Source organism: Centruroides vittatus, unplaced genomic scaffold (genome assembly GCF_030686945.1).
Source record: "Centruroides vittatus isolate TY-2023 unplaced genomic scaffold, ASM3068694v2 contig_897, whole genome shotgun sequence".
Classification (NCBI taxonomy): domain Eukaryota; kingdom Metazoa; phylum Arthropoda; class Arachnida; order Scorpiones; family Buthidae; genus Centruroides; species Centruroides vittatus.
Window position 1 is genome coordinate 32,140 of NW_027122587.1, and position 22,938 is coordinate 55,077.

The 22,938-nt window shown below is 27.3% G+C and overlaps 1 protein-coding gene across 1 annotated transcript in view; it reads right to left on the reverse strand.

The window, feature by feature from the left end:
• The window catches only part of Sf3b3 (splicing factor 3b subunit 3), a 57,788-nt gene that overhangs the window by 12,461 nt on the left and 22,389 nt on the right, over nt 1–22,938 (reverse strand). The window contains exons 3-15 of the mRNA XM_067280824.1: nt 21,575–21,651; nt 18,485–18,578; nt 17,646–17,818; nt 17,432–17,573; nt 14,604–14,716; nt 14,003–14,065; nt 11,964–12,038; nt 10,993–11,096; nt 10,665–10,926; nt 4,806–4,878; nt 4,583–4,734; nt 2,111–2,266; nt 1,875–2,030 (exon numbers count right to left, since the gene is read on the reverse strand). Of these exons, the coding sequence (XP_067136925.1) occupies nt 1,875–2,030; nt 2,111–2,266; nt 4,583–4,734; nt 4,806–4,878; nt 10,665–10,926; nt 10,993–11,096; nt 11,964–12,038; nt 14,003–14,065; nt 14,604–14,716; nt 17,432–17,573; nt 17,646–17,818; nt 18,485–18,578; nt 21,575–21,651 (1,640 nt within the window). The remainder of the gene's footprint in view (nt 1–1,874; nt 2,031–2,110; nt 2,267–4,582; nt 4,735–4,805; nt 4,879–10,664; nt 10,927–10,992; nt 11,097–11,963; nt 12,039–14,002; nt 14,066–14,603; nt 14,717–17,431; nt 17,574–17,645; nt 17,819–18,484; nt 18,579–21,574; nt 21,652–22,938) is intronic.

A 22,938-nucleotide genomic window follows, 5' to 3' on the forward strand; every position in this document is an offset into this window, starting at 1 on the left:
CTAATTGGTATAGTTAAATTTGAATTAATCTTTTCTGAAAAGATGCTTATTCATCAACCTAATGTCATTCAAACTAGAAAATACCAATCAGAGTTCAAAGAGAAATGTACAAAAGCTATAACAACCAATTATTTACAAAGTCTCTCCATAGACTAACAATAGAAAAAAATTTTTTTGCACAAAAATTTTTAATTATTATGTTGGACCAAGAAAATTAATAGCTGGAATAGTCATACGACTAAAAGGAAGCTGATTGCACTAAAAAGTTTTGGATTTAATAATGATTTCAAACCACGTCAAGTCATAAACTTTCCGTGATTATCAACACTGCCTGCGGCTAAAATACTTAGACTCCTTGTGTCAACAAAGAGGGTTGTAAAATGGTCCAGCCCCCTGGACAGTAAACTTAATCTTAACCTGGCCCTTCTTCAGAAAAGGTTGTGCATCCCTGCTAAAAGCAAGTTAAAAAAACAAGTAATACTTTTCTCACACAAAAATCTCCTAAGACAGTTTCCAAATTAGTTCAATAATTAATAATTATAACAAGTAAAAAATTAATTTACATTTCACTGAACAACATTTTAAAACAATATTAGATATTCACATATATCAGATTATAAATTTAACTTAATCCTTAAAACTAATCTACAGATTAACTAATCAAAAGTTCTGTAGATTTATTAATCAGAGAAAATTCAATAAAAAAAAATTATCAAGAAACCATAATCAATTTCTGATACCTGCAACAACTCATTAAAGCAATCAAATTATAAGATCTTCTTGGGCTTTGTCCTTCCTTAATCATGAGAACAGAGTTAGATACATAAAAGTCAAGATCAGATACGGAAAGCTTAGGGTCAGGAGGCCCCGATTAACTATATAGGAACTTCTGATGAAAAAACCGGAAGTCACTTTATTTCAATTTGAAACTTTTCCCTTGAAAGGAGTAAGATAAATGACTGGCATGAGTCTATTGCTAACAGAAAAGTATTATGTACAGTACGGGGGCGAGACACTACAGCACTAATTTGAGGTGGAGCGCATATATTTTAAATTAAATAAATTTAAAATTGCAGCCCAGCACTGTGACCATGTCACAATAAATAATTGCTCGTTTTTTTAATGTTTCATTTTTATAATAAAAAATGGAACATTCAAAACAATTATTTCAAAAAATTTGCCCGAGTCAAAATCTTATTAAATAACACAGATTAAAAATATGATTTGTAAGAGAATAATCATTATCTCAACAGAATTAGTCTCTCTCTTTGAAGTTAAGCTATCTTTGAATTTCAACTCCATTCAAAGATATTTGGATTAGAAATGATAAAATTATTTTCCTTTAGCATATTGGAATCATTGAATAATGAAGGTTATTCAATATACATAATGAAAAAGTAAAATTTTAATATGAGAAGTTACTAGAAACATTTACTAATCATTCTTAAGTTAGAAAAAGAAAAACGTGATTCTAATATTAATTAAATAACTCAACACCAATTTAATAATAACCAATCAGAATACAAAGTACAATTTGTATCTTAGCATATACACCATCCAAGAATAAAAAAATAACATGAAATAACACATTTTATTTACACATGAACTAAAACAACATATTAAACTATGTTGTTTTAATTCATACATAAATAAAATGCATTATTTCATGTTATTTTTTAAATCATTTTTCTATAATTTTTTCTAATTTTAAAGAATAGTTTTAATTAAAAGAACATTTCATTGAAAAAGGTAGTTCAAATATTAATAATATGTTTTATATAATTTAAAAGAACAAAATTAAAATTTAATATAATAAATCTAATTTTTATATCAGGAACTTATGAGAGCTGAAATACTGAGTTTGAATAACTTACTGAAGGATCTAAAGATATGATTCTGACAGTATTATCTGCAAGGCCAACAGCTAGAAAACGAGATCTCTGTTCTCCAACGGGAACACTAGCAAGTGCCATACATATAACATCAATTGACATTTCCTTCCTGTCGGTATATTCATTTAGTTGACCAGACTATAATTAAATAACAAAACATTAAAAAATGTATTGTCTGTGTTAAATTTTTAAACTGAATACATAAAAATCATATTTACAGGATCCATTTCAAAATAAACTAACTCTCCACCAGTTAAAGCAATAACTACTTGTCTTTGATTAACAGCACATTTTACAATGGTTTTCTTTCCAGGAGTTTTCCATTCATTTACTCTTTTATCTGCTCTTATATGACGAATTCCATCTGGGTATATCTGAAAAAATAAAATAAAAATAACAACAACAGAACAATAGAGTTGAAAAATTAATAGTACTTTTCTCTAATACATAACCAAATCTTCCTATCAAAGCATAATAAATAATTTACTAATTATATTATGTAACAAAATAAAGATTTATTGTTTAATTTTCTGGCATTTTATCCTTTATATATAGAGATCAAACTGAAAGTTATAAATAAAAGTTTAAAATCTAAAATCCCTTATAAGCTAGATGCATAACTGAGACTATCATTAATAAAAATTTTGTAACATATTATTAAACATTTTGTAATTGTTAGTGATGGGACAATACCAAAATTTCTCTTGATTCTGATACAGATTCTGCTGAATACAGTACTTTCTAAAGTTTATTTTAGTTTATAAAAATTAACATACATTATGAGCATGGTACATTCATTAATTAAGCTGCAATTACTAACTTTTCCTTTAATGTATTTTTACAAAAAAAAACATACACACATACATATATGTTATGGATTAAGTAATTAACATGGGCATTATAAACAATACCCGGTCATTATGAATAATGACAAACAACATCGGGTATTATAATAAATTTCACATTCTTTATCATAATCTATCACATTGACTGTCAATATGAATACTGCTAACATCTGTCAGGCAAAGTGACGATAATGATACTTTGAAGAATGATCATTCAACAAACTATTAAATTTTTTTACACCATACGAGATGATTGCAAGTTATAACACCTCTGATTTTTTTTCTCAGGACTGGAAACAGAAACATGCGGTTTGTTTTAAAATACACGTGCACTCATTGTGAATGCGTGACAGAGATGGCAGAACTGTACAGCACACAGAACTCTAGCAGTAGTAGCGAGAATGCGGACTGTTTTTGATACTTAAAATGGCAACATTTTCATTACAAGAACAGCATGTAATCATTTGTTTTCTCCATTTGAGTGGCATGACACCGATTGAAATTCATTGCCAGTTGAGTGAGACGTGTGGTGATGGCGTCATGGATGTGTCTAATGTGCGTTCGTGGGTGCAACAGTTCAAAGAAGGCAGAATGTCATGTGACAACAAACCAAGACAATCTCGGCCTTGCACCAGATGGTCTGATGATATGATCGTGTGAGTGGAGAAAGTTGTTTAGGAGGATCGCCGAATGAGTGTGGAACACAACACCTCCAAAGTTGACATTTCCATAGGATCTGTGCACGCAATCCTGCATGAAGACCTGAAAATGCGAAAAGTGTCCTCCAGATGGGGTGCCATGAATACTGATGGACGACCACAAGGCTATGCACGTGGCTTGTTGCCAATGTTGACACCATCACCATATGTCTCACTCAACTGGCGATGAATTTCAATCAGTGTCACACCATTCAAATGGAGAAAACGAATGATTACCCGCTGTTCTTGTAATGAAAACGTCGTTATTTTAAGTATCAAAAACAGTCCACACTCTTGCTGCTGCCTCTAGAGTTCTGTGCGCTGTACAGTTCTGCCATCTTTGTAATGCCTTCACGAGTGCAGGCGTATTTTAAAACAAACCGCATGTTTCTAACTGTTTCCAATCCTGAGAGAAAAAAAAATCAGAGGTGTTATAACTTGAATGCACCTCGTATATCAAAATGACATTCCAAAAGTTTCCTTTAAGTTGATTTTTATGACAAAATTAATTTAATTATTAACAATAAGATATAATTTTAACAAAAAGTATTAACAGAGTTAATAATACTTACAAACTGAAATATTTTTTTAAAAATAAGTGAAATTTTCACAAATTATTTTGTTGAATGCTATGTGCAAAGTAATTGCCAAAGTGAAGTTATTTTAATAATGATTCTATTTATGTAGTCTGTGTTGATTAATAAAGAATTATATTTATTACATTAACCTACATTAATATAAACCATATAATATGTGCAACATTTTATTAAAATATTTTGAAATAATTCATAATAAATAAATAATTCTTAAAAAAAAAATGGGGATATTTTGAAAATCAAATGGCCCAACGAGAATGTAGCTTTATCCTTAATGTCTGGTCAATGTACTAAATTAGTCGATACTTACCAGGTTGTGTGGCCATTTTGATTATTATTCATAATGGAAAGGCATTACAAATAATGACCCATAACATATATATAACTAAAAATAATTGTATTTTGATAATTATTTTTGTTAATAAAACTTTTTATAGATTAAATAAAAAAAGAGGACTTTGCTAATAATTACTTAAATATTAATTCAACAAACAAATTATTTACATTTTATATTTATATTTTCACATATGCTTAAAATTTAAATAAATTACCTGAACTAAAGCATCATCACCAATTTGAGCACAAGAGAGTGTAGGTGTGGTACCCAGAAATCCTGAATCTGTAACTTCTTCAACAGTTTCTCCAATAGATAATACCAGAGTTGCATTAACGAATGATACAATGATATATGCATCATATTCATCTTAATAAATAAAAAAAATAAAATTATAAAATTATCATAACTCCACAAAATATATATATTATTCTACATACCATCAGATTTCTTTTTTACAGTCCAAACAGCATTAGGATTACCAGGTAGCTCAGAAACAGCCATTTCTGATACCTAAATGCAACAAAAATCACATATTTCAACATTAATAATTAGTTATATTCTAAAACAAATGTGTCATAATTTAAAGCTACTTTAATATTTAAAAACTTTTTAATAAAATATTCAACTAAAATTTTGTTGTAAGATTTAAGGCCAGTTCATATGTTGTGAGAAAAGAAAAGAGAACAAAAAACAACATTAAATAGGTTTAGCGCACAACACTTCATACATTACTAGTAAAATAGCTAATTTGCATAATATGAACTCTAAACCTAAGGACTATTTAAATATTAATAATTGGTTTGATCTGGATTGTCGCCTAATGATCCGTAACAGAAATAGAGCTTGGAGAGCGTTTAAGAAACGTGGTTTAGAATCGGATCGTAAATTATTTGTGTTATTTCGTAGTTTGGTTAAAAAGATCTGTGTAGCTAAGAAAAAAAAGTTCTTGTATACGGTTCAGAATTCGGATATCTTTCGTAAAAATAATAAATGGTTTTGGAATTTGTGTAAAATTAGAAATTATAATAGTAAAGTGAATATTTCTTTGGAGGAATGGTTTACTTATTTTTATTCTTTATATGGTTCTGCACTTCCGTATAGTGTAGATTTGTCTGTTTTCAATGAGTGTTTAAGTTGGTCTGATGAAATTTTGGATGTAGACATTATGGATTCCGAATTGAGCTATGTTTTAAGTAAAGTTAAGGTTGGTTCTGCGCCTGGGGTTGATGGTATACCTTCTGAATTTTGGAAAATGGATTGTGTTTTTCCGATACTGCTCAGAAGTTTTGATAGAATCTTGAGAACGGGGGCAGTCCCAAAAGACTGGGGCAGTGCTATTTTATGTCCGGTATATAAAAATGGCTCTAAAGTAATCCCTAGTAATTATAGAGGAATTTCACTGCTGAACTGTGTTTCAAAGATTTTTTTGTAATATATTGTATCACAGGTTGGTTACTTGGTTAAATTTGAACAATATTTTATTTGAGAATCAGGCCGGTTTTCGTGAAAAATATTCTACGGTAGATAATATATTTATTCTGCATACCCTTATTTCTAAGATTTTAATGAGGAAAAGGCGAAAAGTATATGCATTCTTTGTTGATTTGTCCTCAGCTTTTGATACGGTGGATAGAAATTTAATGTGGAAAAAACTTTTGAAATATGGCATTAGTTTTAAATTTGTTTCTTTACTTACAGAATTATATAGTGAGTCTAATGTAAAGATTAAATGGGGTCGTCTTTGTTCTAGGTCTTTTTTTACTGCTACTGGGGTTAGACAGGGCTGTTTTAAGTCCGGTATTGTTTAGTATATATTTAAATGATTTAATTGAACAAATAACTAATTCTGACTATGAAGGTATAGAGGTGAATGGCATTGGTATCAAAATATTGGCTTACGCAGATGACATAGTCTTGATAGCCGACTCTATTAGAGGTTTACAAGGATTTATTAATATTTTGGACAAATATCTTTTAGAAAATAACATGAGTTTGAATCTTATGAAATCTAAAGTTGTTGTTTTTCGTAACGGTGGTAAACTTGCTAAGTCGGACAAATGGTGGTTTAGAAATGATGTGATTCAGGTAGTTTCTCAATATAAATATTTGGGTGTTGTATTTAAATTTAACGGAAATTATAAATCCCATATTCAGATTGTGAAAAGGAATGCTTTTATTAAAACTGATAGAGTTATTCAGATGTGTAGGTCGGCTAAACTACGTAATTTAAAAGATTGTTTAAAGATTTTTAACTCAATTGTCACATCATCTTTGTTATATGCTGCCGAGGTTTGGGGTTATCAATCTGATGAGTTGGATCCAGTCCTGGCTAATTTTATTAAAAGATTATTTGGTTTGCCTCGTTGTACCCCAAGATATTTGATTTTTATGGAATGTTCGCTATTACCTTTGTCTTTTACAATACTAAATAAGTGTTTGAATTGGATCTTTAGGACTATTGATTTGGATGAAAAGCGATGGAGTAGAACGTGTTTAGGTTATGTGTTAAATAATAGGGATCTGCTGTGGTCCAAAGGTTTAAGGAAAATTTGTGCTGATAACGGTATTAATTTTGATGAATTGCTAAATAATTATCACTGTTGCGCTACTTTGAAATTAAATTATTTTGACAACTTTATCTTTGATTTAAATCGTCGTATTAATGTAAGTTCTTATAATGTTTGGTATAAGCACTTAAACAAATCTTTCTTCGACTGCTTGATTTATAACAATAATCTCTCTTTTAATATTTGCTCCACGATAATGCAAATCAGATGTAATTCCCTTAATTTTTTACAGAACCATCGCAGAGAAATTTGCATATATTGTCAGGGCGATCTGCCATTGGATGCTTTTCACGTGATAGCTAGATGTACAAACTTAGAAAAAATACGTGAAAGTATTTTTGGTATTCCTAGTATTCAGTTTGATAAGTTTTTGGCCCTCATTGGTAATGAATGTAATTTTGATTTAATTAATTTTGTTCAAAAAATTAAATTATTTTTTAGGTAATCTATTATTGTTTTATTGTTTCAGTGTACCTTTTGTACGAAGTTTGGCGTATATTTTGTGTTAATTTGCATATTAAAATATTTGATTTGACCGAAAGGTGGCATTCGCTTCTTTCCTTTAAAGTGTGTTCGTTGCAAGGGATTTTTGGGAGTCTATCTGCTGTTAGACGTGACTGCTTAACTCTTTTGCTTTTCTTTTTTAGGTGGGTATGATTACTTTTTTACTTATATAGTATTCTTTGTTCGGATAGTTCTCCCCACATTTGTTTTCTTTTATATATATATATTATATATTTTGGTTAAATATATAATGTTATCGTTTTGTGTAATATATTTCTTTATTTTTTGTATATGTTCAGTTTCTCTGTAAAATTTATGTATTGTATTTGTATATTAGTTTTGTTGTAAATGTTATGTTTTGATTTTGTACTCCCGCATCATGGGTTCGTCCTAGTATGACTAAATTAAATTAAATTAAATTAAATTACATTACTAGTGACATAATTCCATTCTCTTTGGTTAGAGAGAGAAGTTAACAGAAGTTCTACTTTTCTCTGTTGGTAGACCATAATCATCTTCATAATCTGAGTAAATAATAGTGCAAAATGGATAGAAAAAAATATGATATATTTCCAAGATTAAACTTGAAATTTTAAGAGAATAACTTCATTTTATCAGACATATAAAATATCTGTAAATATTTTATATTTAAGATATAAATGAGGAGCTTATTTCTAAAGAGACATAAGCACCAAATTTGTGATATTTGAACTAATGCCATAATATTACTCATTGCAAGCTCTACTGTTTATGTAAAAAGTGTGTCAAATAGGCCCAAGTCAAATAAATTTACATTTTGTTTTCAAATATATCCATTCTATTGTAGTTCCAGGTGGACATACTAATGGAAGTGTATGATCATATTACATGATTGCAAATGTCTGCTTGAAAAATAATGGCTGCATGATTACATGGTAAGAATGTTATTGATGATGTAGGATTTTATTTTTAAATTATTTAATAATTAAACAGTTATTTAAAATAATTATTTTAAATCTATGTGACTAAAATTATTACTTTAAATATGGCATTATCGGCTAATACAATAATGGCTACTAGTAGTTTGGAAGACAAAACAATGATACTGTCTAAAAAAAGTAAAAGTAGAAAAAAGAAAAGAAATCCTGTCAAGTGGAAAAAATGAAAGAAAAATTCAGGTGAATGTAAAAGGTTTCCATCTTGTCCCACAGATTTCTTGTAACTATGCAAAAAATATATTGGTAAGCCTACTTGGTTTTGTGAAGTCAATATATTATTAATCCACTGTCATAATAATCCGCACAACAATTCATATAAACAAAAGCAAAATGCCTGTAATTCTTTCCTTTATTTCAATTCAACCAGAAAAAAAAAAAGCTAGATAAGCCAATGATGCTAATGCAGTCAAACATATTGTGACTAATTCATATAGGATAACTATGTTTAAACACATTTGTATCATTTTACTGTAGGTAATTTTTTAAAAATAATGGTTAAAAAATATCCTAACAACACATTTATCCTGACTTTTAAATTCCTAAATTTGCATGACTACAATGTAAGGGTCTACTCCACTGCATTTCACAGTACTGACATGATCTCATTATCATATTCCACTTTAAAGAATCTCAATTGGCACAGCATACATAGTAGAAGAAACACTTATAAAGTTAGTTTAGAATCTAAAATATTATTAAAGCAAATTAAAAAGCTACAGTAGAGCATCGTTTATCCGAAAGAGTTCCAGTCGGCAAATTTAAATTTTCGCTAGTGCTGTGCCGCAGCAATCTTTGGCTATGTCTTGAGCTACTCCAATACTTTTTTTGTTGGTGTGTGTTTTAGTTGGCAGCACTGGCACTTTTGTGTAGTGTTTTTCTGAAGACTCTGTTTCGGGACATGTGTCGTGGTTAATCGAAATCCATTTTCATCGGAGACATTAATTTTGGATCTGTGAATTTTTTACTTGTAACAGATTGTTCTGGAGTTATTGGTGAGTTCGAAATGGCAACTAAACGTAAACACGTTGTTCTCAGTATTTCTGATAAACTTAAAATAATAGATCAGTTGAAGATATTAGTAATATTAGATTAACTTCCAAAATGTTTTTTTTTTATTTTTCAATATACAGGTAGGCCTCCTACAACGCGGTAGATACGTTCCTTGAAAATACCGCGTTGTGGGAAATCGCGTTATAGGAGACACCAACTTAATACAAAAACTGGGATTCAGTTCTAAAAAGAGAAAAACTGCCTTTTATGGTGTAACATTTTCATCATTTTTTAAATTTATGTACATAAAAAGCTTAAATAAAATTCAACATCATATAAAAACTAAAAAGATTATGATTTCAAGTCAAAATCAAAAAGAAACATAATGTTATGCTCAAATTCAGTCCTCATCGTCACTTATTATAGTTGTTCGAGAATGTTTGACTGGCCTTATTTCAAGATCTGAGCTTGTTCCATCAAGTTCCACTGCACTTATGTGATCCGTTGCGATTTTTCTGTTATGCGAAAGATAATTCGTTTCTAAATACCCTAAACCGCGTTGTAAGAAAATTTCCGCATTTTTCCAACCGCGTTGGAGCGAAAACGCGTTGTAAAGGTACCGCGTTGTAGGAGGCCTACCTGTATTTTGTTTGTACAAAATAAAGAAATAATTTTTAACAATACAATAGCCATGATTATTATCTTAAAAAAATTTATGTTGGGCTTAACATCGATGAAAATTCAACGCGAAGCGACACGCAATGGAGAGAATTTCAACATCGGATAGGTTAAAATATTTTTTCGTACATAATCGGTTATCCGAACAACCCCAGTCCCCAATTGATTCGGATAAACGACTCTCTACTCTACTTAGTAAGTTTTAAAAATTTTGAGATCTGAGATGAACAGACCATAAAAGTGAAGTCTAAAAGCTGGATTTAGGACCAAAATGAGGTATTTCCAAACTTTCATTCTATAGTTTCACATGTTCTATGTAATGTGGATTTTCTAAATTTGTTGTGGATACACCAAAAACTGGCATTGTAACTCTATTGATATTAGCTAGAAAGAATATTGCCTGTTTTTTAAAGTTTGTATTTCCTGCACTTACATCCATAACTTCTTCAAATATTCTGAGATCAGTTACAGAAAATGATTAAAGGCTCAATTACTTTAATTAGACGACTAAAAAAAATATTCTTCTATATAGAGTTAAGAATTTATAACTAATAATTATATAGAGATTGAAAATAATTACTTCTAATCCATGTCTCAAAACACGCAATGACGATCTTGGTCCTCTTCCACATACAGTATACAACTGTGGTGTGTCTTCATTAGCCAAATCAGCAATATGGCAAGTCATGATTGGTGACAAACTTTCAAGTTCATCTACCAAAACAAGATTCTTAAGTGGACGAGGTGCAAAGAAGAATGTATCACCTTCTTCCAGCGGCATAGCACTACTAAATTCTGGCTCATCGTCGTCATCACCAAGATGAGCAATTTGATATAAATAGCTGAAAAATGTATTCAATTTTATTTTTAAAATACAGATATTAATATAAAGTAACTGAAATACTTACTGATTTCCAAATTCAGAGGCAACAAATAAAAATCCAGTTTTCAAAACACACATAGCTGAAGCCACAGGTACTGTATCAAAATATTTTAGTTTAATTTCTGTAACCTAAAAAAAGTTTAATTATTTTAGAAATCATACAATAGCTTATAATCAATATTTTATTTAAATTTATAACTTATTTTTAAAAATAATAAATCATAAAATTAATTTTATAAAAGTATTTTTTGATTTAAAAGAAAATGCTACTAAATATTGATAGTAAGTAGTTTTTCTTTCCTTCATTAATCATTATAATAATAAGAATTCATAACAATACAATCTAAAAAAACTAAGTATTTTGAATCAATTTCATCAAATGATACCCAAGTAAAAAAAAAAGCTACTCTTACTGATTATTACATCACACTCATAATTAAATTTTTTATTTCTTTCTCTCCATTTTTATTGAATTCTGATAAAATTCTCTATTTCAAAATTTCTATTATTTGGATTTATCTATTCATTTATTCTCAATAAAAAAACAAATCAATTAAATTATATTGTTATTGAAATTCAAATTAAGTTAATTCTGTAATGGCTAACCAAAGCAGCCAAGGTATTGGGTTTTTGATCACCAGAATTAAAAAAACCACAGGATTTTTTGAAGGAATTTGTCTGTTATATCAAGCCCATCTCTCACAAACTCACAGTAATCATATATTATGTAAAATACTTTTTTAGATTATAAATAAAAAGTATAATATATATACAACATATTTTTAAAAACATGAAAATTATATATTACACATATAAAAACACAAATAGTTATATATGTATATATGTAACTGTGCTTAAAATGATACTAAAAATATAACAAAAACACATGAATTGAAAATAGTGCTTGTGACTGTCATTTTAATTGACAGATACAAATTTTTCAAATATGAAATAAATAAATTATATGAAATTAAGAATCTAAGCTAAATACATTACCATATCTTCATCTGCCTCCAAGGTAACTTTAAAAATATCACCTTGCTCAGTTTGTGCAAGAAAGAAAAACATTGCCTAAAATAATAAATTTTTAAAATTAAAGTATGTAGAAAAAAAATGATAATTAAATATTTTAAAATAAATTATGAAATATAATGACAATGTATGTTACAGACTCTTGATTATCATATTAATCTTAAACATTGTAATGTTTCATTTTTATATCATAAATAATTATTTTAATGTGTTTGAAATATTTAAAAAATTTCATTATATATTGAAATGTATTTCCAAACTAGGTATTATGTGAACATTAAAATATTGAATATCATCAAGAACATCAAGAATAATTACTAATGTATCTTATAGAATAATTTTAATAATTTATAGATGTAATCAAAACAACATATTGAAATTAAGTCAATTTCAGAAATACATCAATGAAAATACCCTAAAAATTTTTAAAAAGTAATATGTTTAAACTAATAACTTTGTTTCATAACATACAATTTGATACTCAATCTATTTAAGCTTATCACTTGATTACAAATTACATATTTCATATTCATTTAATCAACTAAATGCTAGAATTTCTGTAAAGATCAAACATATAATTCACTGTTTATACTAAATTTTAGAGTCATTCTAGTTTTACATAGTTAATATCTAGTTAAATTAATTTCATATATAAAAGTTTTAATATTTTTCAAAAATATTAAAATTATTTGAAATTTAAAGAAAACATACATTTAAAAACAGACTCAACAATTTAAAAAAACAATTATTCAACAAAGTGCACATTTTGTAATCAGATGCACTATAAATAATAACACCCACAAAGTAAATATAATCAGATAATATATGTTATATTTATGATTTTAATAATATACTTAGACTAGTTCATTTCTCTTATATTTACTTCAGAATATCTTTTTAAAATTTTTGTATTTATCACAATCATCGATATACTACTTTACTATATAATCATCAAACAATTGTATTCATCAAAATGGCTTAAAAATGTAAATAGCTAACTTTTCATATTCACCAGTCAAGACTCAAGTGAACTGAGTTTTAAGTTGCCATGAAATACAAATTGTTTATCATCATCCATCAGAGAAGCCATTATTAATTGCTCTTCGATTTTACACCACTGAAATTTTTCAGTGAACTATGGTTAATCTTTCATTAACTACTCAGCCAACCTGTTGCAAAGTAATAAATCACATTTCTCAATGTATTGAACAATTGAAGCCAGATTTAATTAATATATATGCTGAGAACTAAACAGGAACAACAATATGTCAGAACAGTTTTCTCTTATTGGATATGGAATTTGTTTTTTGTTAACTTTTCAATAAGTTCTAATAATAATTCTTTAACATTAGTAGTACAACTTTTTTAATTTTTCATAATAAAAATGTTCAAAATCATTTTTCTAGAATAGTTAACAATTATTAAACAAAGAGCGCACACATTTTTCTTTACATATGGCAAAACTTTGGCATCTGTTTTCACCAAACACACCGATCCTAACAACATTTTTTGACTTAAGACAAGAAAGCTTGCATCAAATAATTTTGTAAATATGAAAGTATGAGAGACAGCTCATATTGACTGAACCTAAGATCATATGAGTTTTGTTTTGAGAGTCAACTGAATATGGCGACAGAGTACTGTCACTAAGAAATATTTTATTTATAAATTAGTTAATAACAAACTTTCTTATAGTCATTAAATAATAGAAAAACAAAGTATAATGTAAACTGATTATTTATAATCTACTAACTAATTTTCCATATTTTAATCCTATCCAAATCATGCTTCAGAACAAAAACTGAGAATTTATGGCTAATGTATTCATTAATTAAAGTATGGAAAATTATTTAATAGATTTAAGCTTTAATTATTCTTGTTCTTAATCAGGTATGATTCAGAAGCAGTTCTGAACAGAAAAATGCTTTTCTATTCAAAACTGCTCTTCTCTTATTGCTTAACAATAATAGAAAAGTAGTAATAACTGTTTATTATTTTTTTACCTTGGTTTTATGAGTCGCACTGCAAACAAATATCATACCTCTCTCTGGATCATCAAGGTCATTCTAAAATTAAAATCATCATCTTAACTCAAATTAAATTAGAAGTTCATTTTAATATATGAGCATATATATGTCAATCTAATATATAATAATATGAAATAATTCATAAATTTCATCAAACAGCATTTAAGCTTAAATTGAAATAAAATTTCAAAAATGTAGTTAAAATTATGAAATAAAAAAAAACATTAAAATATTTTTGAAATGTTACAGAATTTAAATTAAAAAATTGTAGACAGAAAGTGAAACCACAATAGCAAGCATATTAAATTATTTTTCCTGATTTAATTTAATTATATGTAGAATATGTAAATAATATGCAGATAAATTTCAGCTTGTATTTAAGGAAATAAAAAATTAAATCTGTAATTATTGCTTACATGAATATTAATGGTTGTACTAACGTTTATTAAAATATGAAATCAACTCATTAAAATTTACATAGTTTTATTGTTTTGCAAACAGACATTATAAATACTAATAACTATTTTACAAAAACTTAATGAAAAATTCTCTTAAAAATAAAAAAGTTACTACTCACTCTTCTTCTTGGAATAGGACATCGAATATCTAACTGATCACCAAAGTTTTTGTAAGTTATATAATTTTCTGAACAAATTAAAACTCCACTAGGACCATCACTGCCACCTGGAACTATAGTTTAAAAACAAATATATTAATTAAAAAGTAAAGTATTTTTTATTGTGGAAGATTATAAACATTTATCCAAAATATGTTCTTATAAAATATAGTTTTAAAACCTTTGATTGGGAGAGATGAAATTTTACATCTTATAATTTAAAAAAACATTTCTTCTAACATACAAAATAAATAGTGTAGGAAAGAAAATGTTTTCTTCTGTCTTGCCTATTAAAAATTTTATTTCAAACTAATTTTACAAATAATCATATTATTAGATCTGTTTATTCATATTATATTAAACCATATTCATATTACCGTACTTTACGGACTATAAGATGCACTTTTTTCTTCGAAAAATTGCCTCCAAAATTCAGGTGCGTCTTATAGGTATTTTTTTAAAAAATTGTTTAAAAATTAAGGTGCGTCTTATAGTCTGTAAAATACGGTATATCATTTGTTTCTAAATCTCCTATGACATAATGACATAATACTACTATATACGACCTTTATTCAAAACAATTTGTTGATTTATAAATTAAATAAATATAAAATTTGGTCTACAAGAATATAATTCTAGAATTTATTAATGAACACTATTTACAAGCATTCTTTTTCATCTTTAGTTTTTTTCTTTAAGATTTTATTTCTGAATTGGATTTTTTCTAATTTATGAATAAACATTCGGTTAGTGCAAAGTAGCATGTCAAAATTGTAAATGTATTATGAAAATTATTTCTTTTGTCATCATCTTATATTAAACTTTATAGGTGAATTTTGGATAAACGTTAACTTTTATTAAAAATTAAAAATTTTAATTAGTCTTTCTAACTAATAAACAATTCCTAGTTACACAAAGTTTTATTTTCACACAAAAGAAAATAATAATACAGTAGAGCGTCGTTTATCCGAAAGCCGATCAACCGAAACGTCGGTTAACTGAAAGCTTTCTAGTCGAAATGTGTCATGCTGAATCAAACATTTTTGATACTAGATTAACTTCTAAAGTATAATTTTTTGTTTTTATATTTTTCTATATATTTATTTTGTTTGTACAAAATAAAGAAATCATTTTTAACGATTATTATAAAAATTTTCGTTAGGCTTAAAATCAACAAAAATTCAATGCAAAGCGACACGCAACGGAGGAAAAATTTCAACATGGGATAGGTTAATATATTTTTTCGTACATAATCGATTATCCGAAAAGTAAGTTATCTGAACAACCCCAGTCCCCAATTGATTTGGATAAATGATGCTCCACTGTAATTGCATAATTATTAAAATTAGGGTTTCTCAAATGGGATTCCGGGATCCCGGTTATTTTTTAAACCCGGAAATATCCCGGGAAAGTTTTCTTATCCCGGGAAATCCCACAAATTTCTTAAAAATTTACTTTTTTCTTATTTTATGTTAAGGTTGAGGAAATTTTGCAAATAGAAAGTATAATTAACTCATAAACTGTCAGAATACATTTGTATTTATTAATTTTAAATACTTATTCGTTTTTTTTTAATTTTTGCTCGTTATGGCACGTCACAAATGGTCAATAATCAAAACGTAGCTTATTTGTGGCAGGACACTCAAAATTCTTTACTAGTAATATCTGGAATAAGTGTGCTTATGCTGTCTTAATTTTTAACCATGCACAGTAGCTTCAATAACTGCGTAACGCCATGTTGTGCAAATTGGGCAAGGATACAAACGAGTAGGAAGTCTGCAAGTATGAAGTTTTTCTTCATAATCCTGATTATTAAAGACAAACAAACTGCTGAATTATTGGGCTATGATGTTTCTATTAAAGTAGTTGAGGTAAACAAATCAAGAATACTAGAGAACAAAAGAAAACTACAATCTTGAAAATAAACTAGAAATCTTTCGGGATACAGGTGAAAAACACATAATATTTGTCTTTTCTTAACTGCATTAAACCTGATTCCAATCACATCAATTGAATCGGAAAAGGTATTCTCGGTAACAAGACTTTTCATTACTAAAATAAGAATTAGATTGAGTGATCGGAGTAATGACCATCTTTGCTTTTTTAAAATATTATAAAAATTTACAATATCTTGTATTATGTTTTATTTAAATAACAAAAATTACCTTATAACTTAGAAGTTTGATCTAAGTTCATTTTTTAAAATTTTTAACTCAATTCAAAGCATTTTGTCGTTGTTGTTGTTGTATGCAGTTTCCAGCAAACTTTAATAAATTTTTTCTATTTGTGAAAATTTCTACGTAATTCAAAGGTAATTTTTAATATATGTCTTACGCAGCATATTAATATGATTTTGGAGGTTGCAGAACGTATTAAATTACTTTAAAAAACAACAAATAATTATATCATTTGATTTAATGATATTTTGTATATCTTAAAAATAATTCATTTTGTCCCGGCATTTCCCGGGAAACAGTTCACTTTTATCCTGGAATCCCAGGACAAGCAAAAGACCGGGAAATGAGAAACCCTAATTAAAATAGCATCTATTTATAAAATAGACCAGAAAATTGATAATCAGATATTGTAAATACTGTTTTTTTTTTATGTTTGCATAAATACTAAAACAAATAAATATGATAATAATGATAAAATAATTTTGATGAAAAAAATTCATTAATTTGCAATTAATATTTAATAACACAATTTTAAACAAATAAATTATTATAACCAAAATTTTTAAGTAATAAAATTTAAACAAATTTAAAAACATATAACAAATTTTCTACCTGATATAAGAAAATTTCCATGTTCTTCTAAAGGTTCGCTATATTTCCTGACTACGTGATTTAACCCCAAATCAAGTTCATAAAAAGTTAATGTCTGTTGAGTTGTTTGAGCTGCTTCTCCAGTAGGATCACTATCAGCATCCTAATATTTATGAAAAAATAATTAAATGTGAAAAGCCAACATTTTTACATTACAAAAATAAATTAATGTTACCTCATAATCCATTTCTAAGCATGCAAACATTGGGTTTTCAAAACCCACATCAACACCAACCATATGATATACCAATGTGTTGGATTTGTGGGCTTCCAATGGAGAAGATATGGTTAAATGTGCAGCTGCATCACGATTCAAAATATATACTAATTTTTGTTTTTCAACAGCTCCTATATTTAAATAAAATAATTAAAAAAAAAACATTATATTTTAATTATTAACATACAAACAATTTTTAATTTTTTAAAAATATCTTTTAGATTTTATAATGCTTAAATGAGTGTTGACATATGTAAATATAAACATTGATTTTGATACATGATATATATGAGCTTAAAAAGCATACTCATTTGTAAAAAGTGAAGATTTTTATTTAAAGAATAAAATGTTTCCTGAACAAATATACATTTATTTGATAACTGTATGTATCTCATAACAAATAATTTAACATTTAATCATTAACATTATAGCAAAGAATAATAATAAAACAGAATAAGTCAGGAGGATTTCTACATAAACTGAACATTTATAGGATTTAGTCAATTATATCTCTGAAATAATCAATTTTATCTGATAATATCTGTTTACTTTGAAAATTCCACACAAACTCAGTTTAATTATTTTTAAAATTACTTTCCTTCTAAAATATATTATTACATTAATGTTTTAGAACATATCAGTTTTCAAACGATTTTTAAGAACGAATTAAGTTCAAAAATCGAGGTTTGACTATAACATTCTCTTTTGCTACTGCATAATATTTGTACTATACCTACAGTATCCAAGTTTTAGGTGGCTAAAAGTTGAATATGTTTCATTTTTAATGACATACTTACCAATCATGACAGCTCTACCCTTTGGATCAATAGCTAAATATTGTCCTGGAACAATTCTCCGACAACCACTTTTACCAAAAGTTTCCTGATGAACCTAAAATAATCAAAGCAAATAAATTAAAAACTGAATATTATACAAAATTTGAATGCACAATAATATTTACTTGTATTAAGAGTAATTTCTTGACCCAATATAGCTTGATCTAAATAATTATACCAGTAGTAGATTATGCAAACATTCAATCAACACGAATTGCAATGAGACATAGTAAGCAGTAAATTACAATAATATCCTAATGCTTAAATCTAAAAACATTTTACTTATTTCTAGATTGTTTAGTTTAAATTGATAATCTGTTTAGTTTTTAAACTGACATTTGCTATTAATCACTAGAATGTACAATCAAACTAAGCCTTACTTAGACAAAGAACAGTTTGGATTCTTTGTTAGAGAATTAATGAATGTCTAAACAACATTACAATCCATTCACATGTAGAGGTGAATTGGCCAGTTGGCATTTTTGTATTTAGTGTCTCCTGACAAACAAGATTCCCCATCATTTTCTGATCTTTAATTAATAAAGTCAAAACACTCAGCTTAAATAAGAAACAGAAAAAGAGAAAGAGAAACACGACAAGAGGTGCAAGCTAGGAGCTGTCTTAAATTATTAGTCAAGTAGCATCTATGTGCTGTATGATACTGTAAAAAAGTTTTGTAAATATTGGGTTGTTCGGAAAGTAATTTAGTTTTTTCCATAGAAAAATAAACGCAATGTTCCTATAATAAATAAATCTTTTATTGAATTATATATTGACCATTTTGGTCAAATACCTGTTGTCATTGTTTCTGGTAGTAGCATGATTTCACATTCATAAAAATTTTGATCGTTGTTTACAAAAAAACTGATCCAAGTGATTTTTGACATTGTCATTTCAAGTAAATGTCTTCAGTTAAAAAAAATTTGTATAGACCAGAACAAGTAATAATCTGAGTGTGCCCGATCTGGCGAATATGGTTGGTGTGATAACACATCTCCATCTAAGCTATAACAGTTTCTGACGAGTTACCAAACTTGTGTGAAATTTGGCATTATCATGGTAAAACACTACACTTTGTTTGTTGATCAATTCTGGCCTTTTCTGTTTGATGATATTACTCAATTTGTTTACTCGATGGCAGTACACTTTCGAATCAATTGTTAAATTGTCTGGTAAAAGCTCAAAAAAAAATTTCTTTAAAATCCCACCATAGAGAGCATCTCTCGTTAATAACATGTGGAACCCATATATCGAGCTTTGAAACGAAACCAATTCGTTTTAAGTAATAATAAACGGTTCAATTTAACAGATTTAATCTCTTAGTGATTTCACGTGTTGTTATACAGCAGATTGCTTCAATCAGTACCTTTATTTTGTTTTCATTGGCTTCAAATGGCCATCCAGAATGTGGTGTATCTTCGATATTAAAATTGCCAGAACGCAATTTTGTAAACCAGTTTTGGCACTGTCTTTCTCTCAACACATCTTATCCAAACATGTACCACAATTTTTTTCTTGTTTGAACAGCATTTTGATTTTTTAGTTATAAAAAAGCAAAATATGCCGAAAATGATGCTTTCAATTTTCCATATTTGATGGGTCACCGAAAAAAAAACAATTGTACAGAATCGAACAAGATTTTTTACAAGTAAGCCTTAAAATGTCAGCTGTTGAAGTACATAATGAAAATGTGGTTTAAAATAAAACTGGCTGGTAAAAATACATCTAATTCCTCTAGTAATAAAAAAAACGAAATTACTTTCCGAACAACTCAATATATAACATTAACAACCCAATTTATTTGTATCACTAAACAATCTAATGGGTTAGCCTCAGGCAATTTTAAGGCAAATAAATAAATTAAATACAAATCAATTTTGCTAGAGATAGGATGTTATGTTGCTATCTCATGATAAATTTAATAATTAGAAATTAATTAATTGCAATTTAGAAAATTCTGGAATAAAAGAATCAGCCCAGAACTTAATTTAGAATATTCTTCCAATACATATCTAAGCTCTCAATTTCATTACAGATGCCACTACAATTGGTGAAAAACAGATCTTTTGCCAACTGTAGTGCTGACTACGATGAAATCAATAGCCCCATCTTGTAACCCCTTGGAGTCTAACATTTTGGTTCAATGACTTTTTTGTAGAATGCATATTTTTATAGTTATTTCAGTGGATTGATTAAAATGGATCACCCTGTATAGTTTTTGCTATTTTTGTTTCCTTTATGTTTAAATTTTTATTTTGTGTGTATCAATTCAAAATAAAATTTACTATAATAAAAACTTTTTTATTTTAATTTAAAGCCTGTGCTTAATTCATTGTAAAAATATATTATAATACCAATAAAATGTTCTGATACATAAAATAATTAAAAAGTAGTTTTCATAATCATAAATTCATAATTTTTACTAATAGGTCCCAAGAATTCCCAGAAGTAGAAAAAATTGTCTCAGAAACAGAAAAATAACCAAGATTCAGAAACCCTAGTATACACTGACTTTTAAAGTTATCGATTATTATAAACAAAAAATATATAAAGTTTTGTTCTTTATTATGCTTTATCCACATTTACAACACAACCTATTTCTCTCCCATAATCAAATACAAAAATTTGCACTAAACCTCACCAACTTTTTCCTTTATCATTACTTAAAGCAATCTTTGACCTAATAAAAATAATTTATATAATAAAGAATAAATATCTGAAGTACAGCTTAATAAATAATTCTAGATGTAATGAAAACTTTCCAGATATCAGGAAATTACGTATTTTCAAATTAATAAAGTTATGTACACTTATTTGAAAATGCTATAAATATTGTACTTCATTAAGATTTTAATTTTTAACAAAAATATGAATCTTAACTGTTAAAGTTTATTTAACATTTTAAAACTTTCACATCATTTTTTATACTTTTTATTTGAAATAACTCATTAAAAATAGTTTTGAAATGCAACAGTTATAAAATAAATTTTAAAGAAAACTATAAATATGATTTTTCATTAGATAAAACAAAATAAAATAAAACTTTGTTACCTTTTCAAAAATATTTTTTTGTGGAATGTATTCAAGTATCACAATCCGACCAGAATCTGATCCAATCACGAGGTAATCTGAAGACGAAATAATCATATTAATTTTCATGAAATATCAAAATTAATTTAATTATCATCATTATTAAAAATACACCAAATTATATCAAGTTCTTATTTAATACAAATTAACAAATTAAATAATTTTGAATTTAAGTGAGTGCTTACATTTAGAAAAACAAACTTCAAATATATTAATTAATTTCTTAAATAATTAAATTTAACATATAATAATTAAAGTATCAACTGATCAATAGATACTTTGACATACACTACACACCTTACGCTTCTGAGAACCAATATTTATTGTCTTACAAACGTTTTCAACCTGATCTACAGGTCATCGTCAGGTACAAAATGTTTGTAAGACAATAAATATTGGTTCTCAGAAGCGTAAGGTGTGTGTGTCAAAGTATTCAAAGAATCTAAGTGTATATTGAAAATGATCAATAGATGATAACATATTTTAATATTAAATTATTCCAATTATTAATTATTTTTATTAAAAAAATAGTAATTCAGTAGTTTGATAAATTATTAATAATTTACTTCCTTTTTAAGTGTTTGGTGTTTTCAAAAATTAATATAATTTTTAATGAAAATTAATGATTATAGATTAAATTTTTGCAACATGGATGATAATTTAGTCATTATACAGTAAAACCTACAAAAGGCAAAAACCTCCTTAAAATGGAAACTTGTGAAAAGCAGAAATCTGCATTTATGCCAATATTAATGTCAAATTTTTTCCTACAAAATAGCATTCCTAAGACAAAACCTGTGAAATGTGAACAGAAAGCTATATACATTATACTGCTGCTATTAATTCATGTTAGTTACAACCTGTCAAAGACAGAAATCTTTGAACTGAAAAGTCTAACAAAAACATTAGGTATAAAAATTAACTCTACTGATTTTTGTTTTGCTTATGACATAATGGATTTTATGGAACAGTTTAGTTAAGTAATATCATAACTGACAGTTTGTAAATTGTCTCAAAAAAATAATAATAAAGCTTAGTTCACACTGAGCAAATAGCAAAAGCGAATGAGAAAAGCGAAAGGCGATTTTTATTCACTTAGAGAAATTGACCCATACAACCAAAAGCAAAAAGCAATTGCAAATTTTAAGGAGCTAATCATTTGCAAGCAATAGAAAACATCATCTCAAAAAAACAAAATGGACACTTCCAATATTCCGTTTGTTTATTTATTGAGAAAGAAAGATATGTCAAAAAGAAAACAATGCTGGGTGAGAGGAATATTAAAAATCCATAATTACAACATTTACTCTATTGCATGAGAAAGT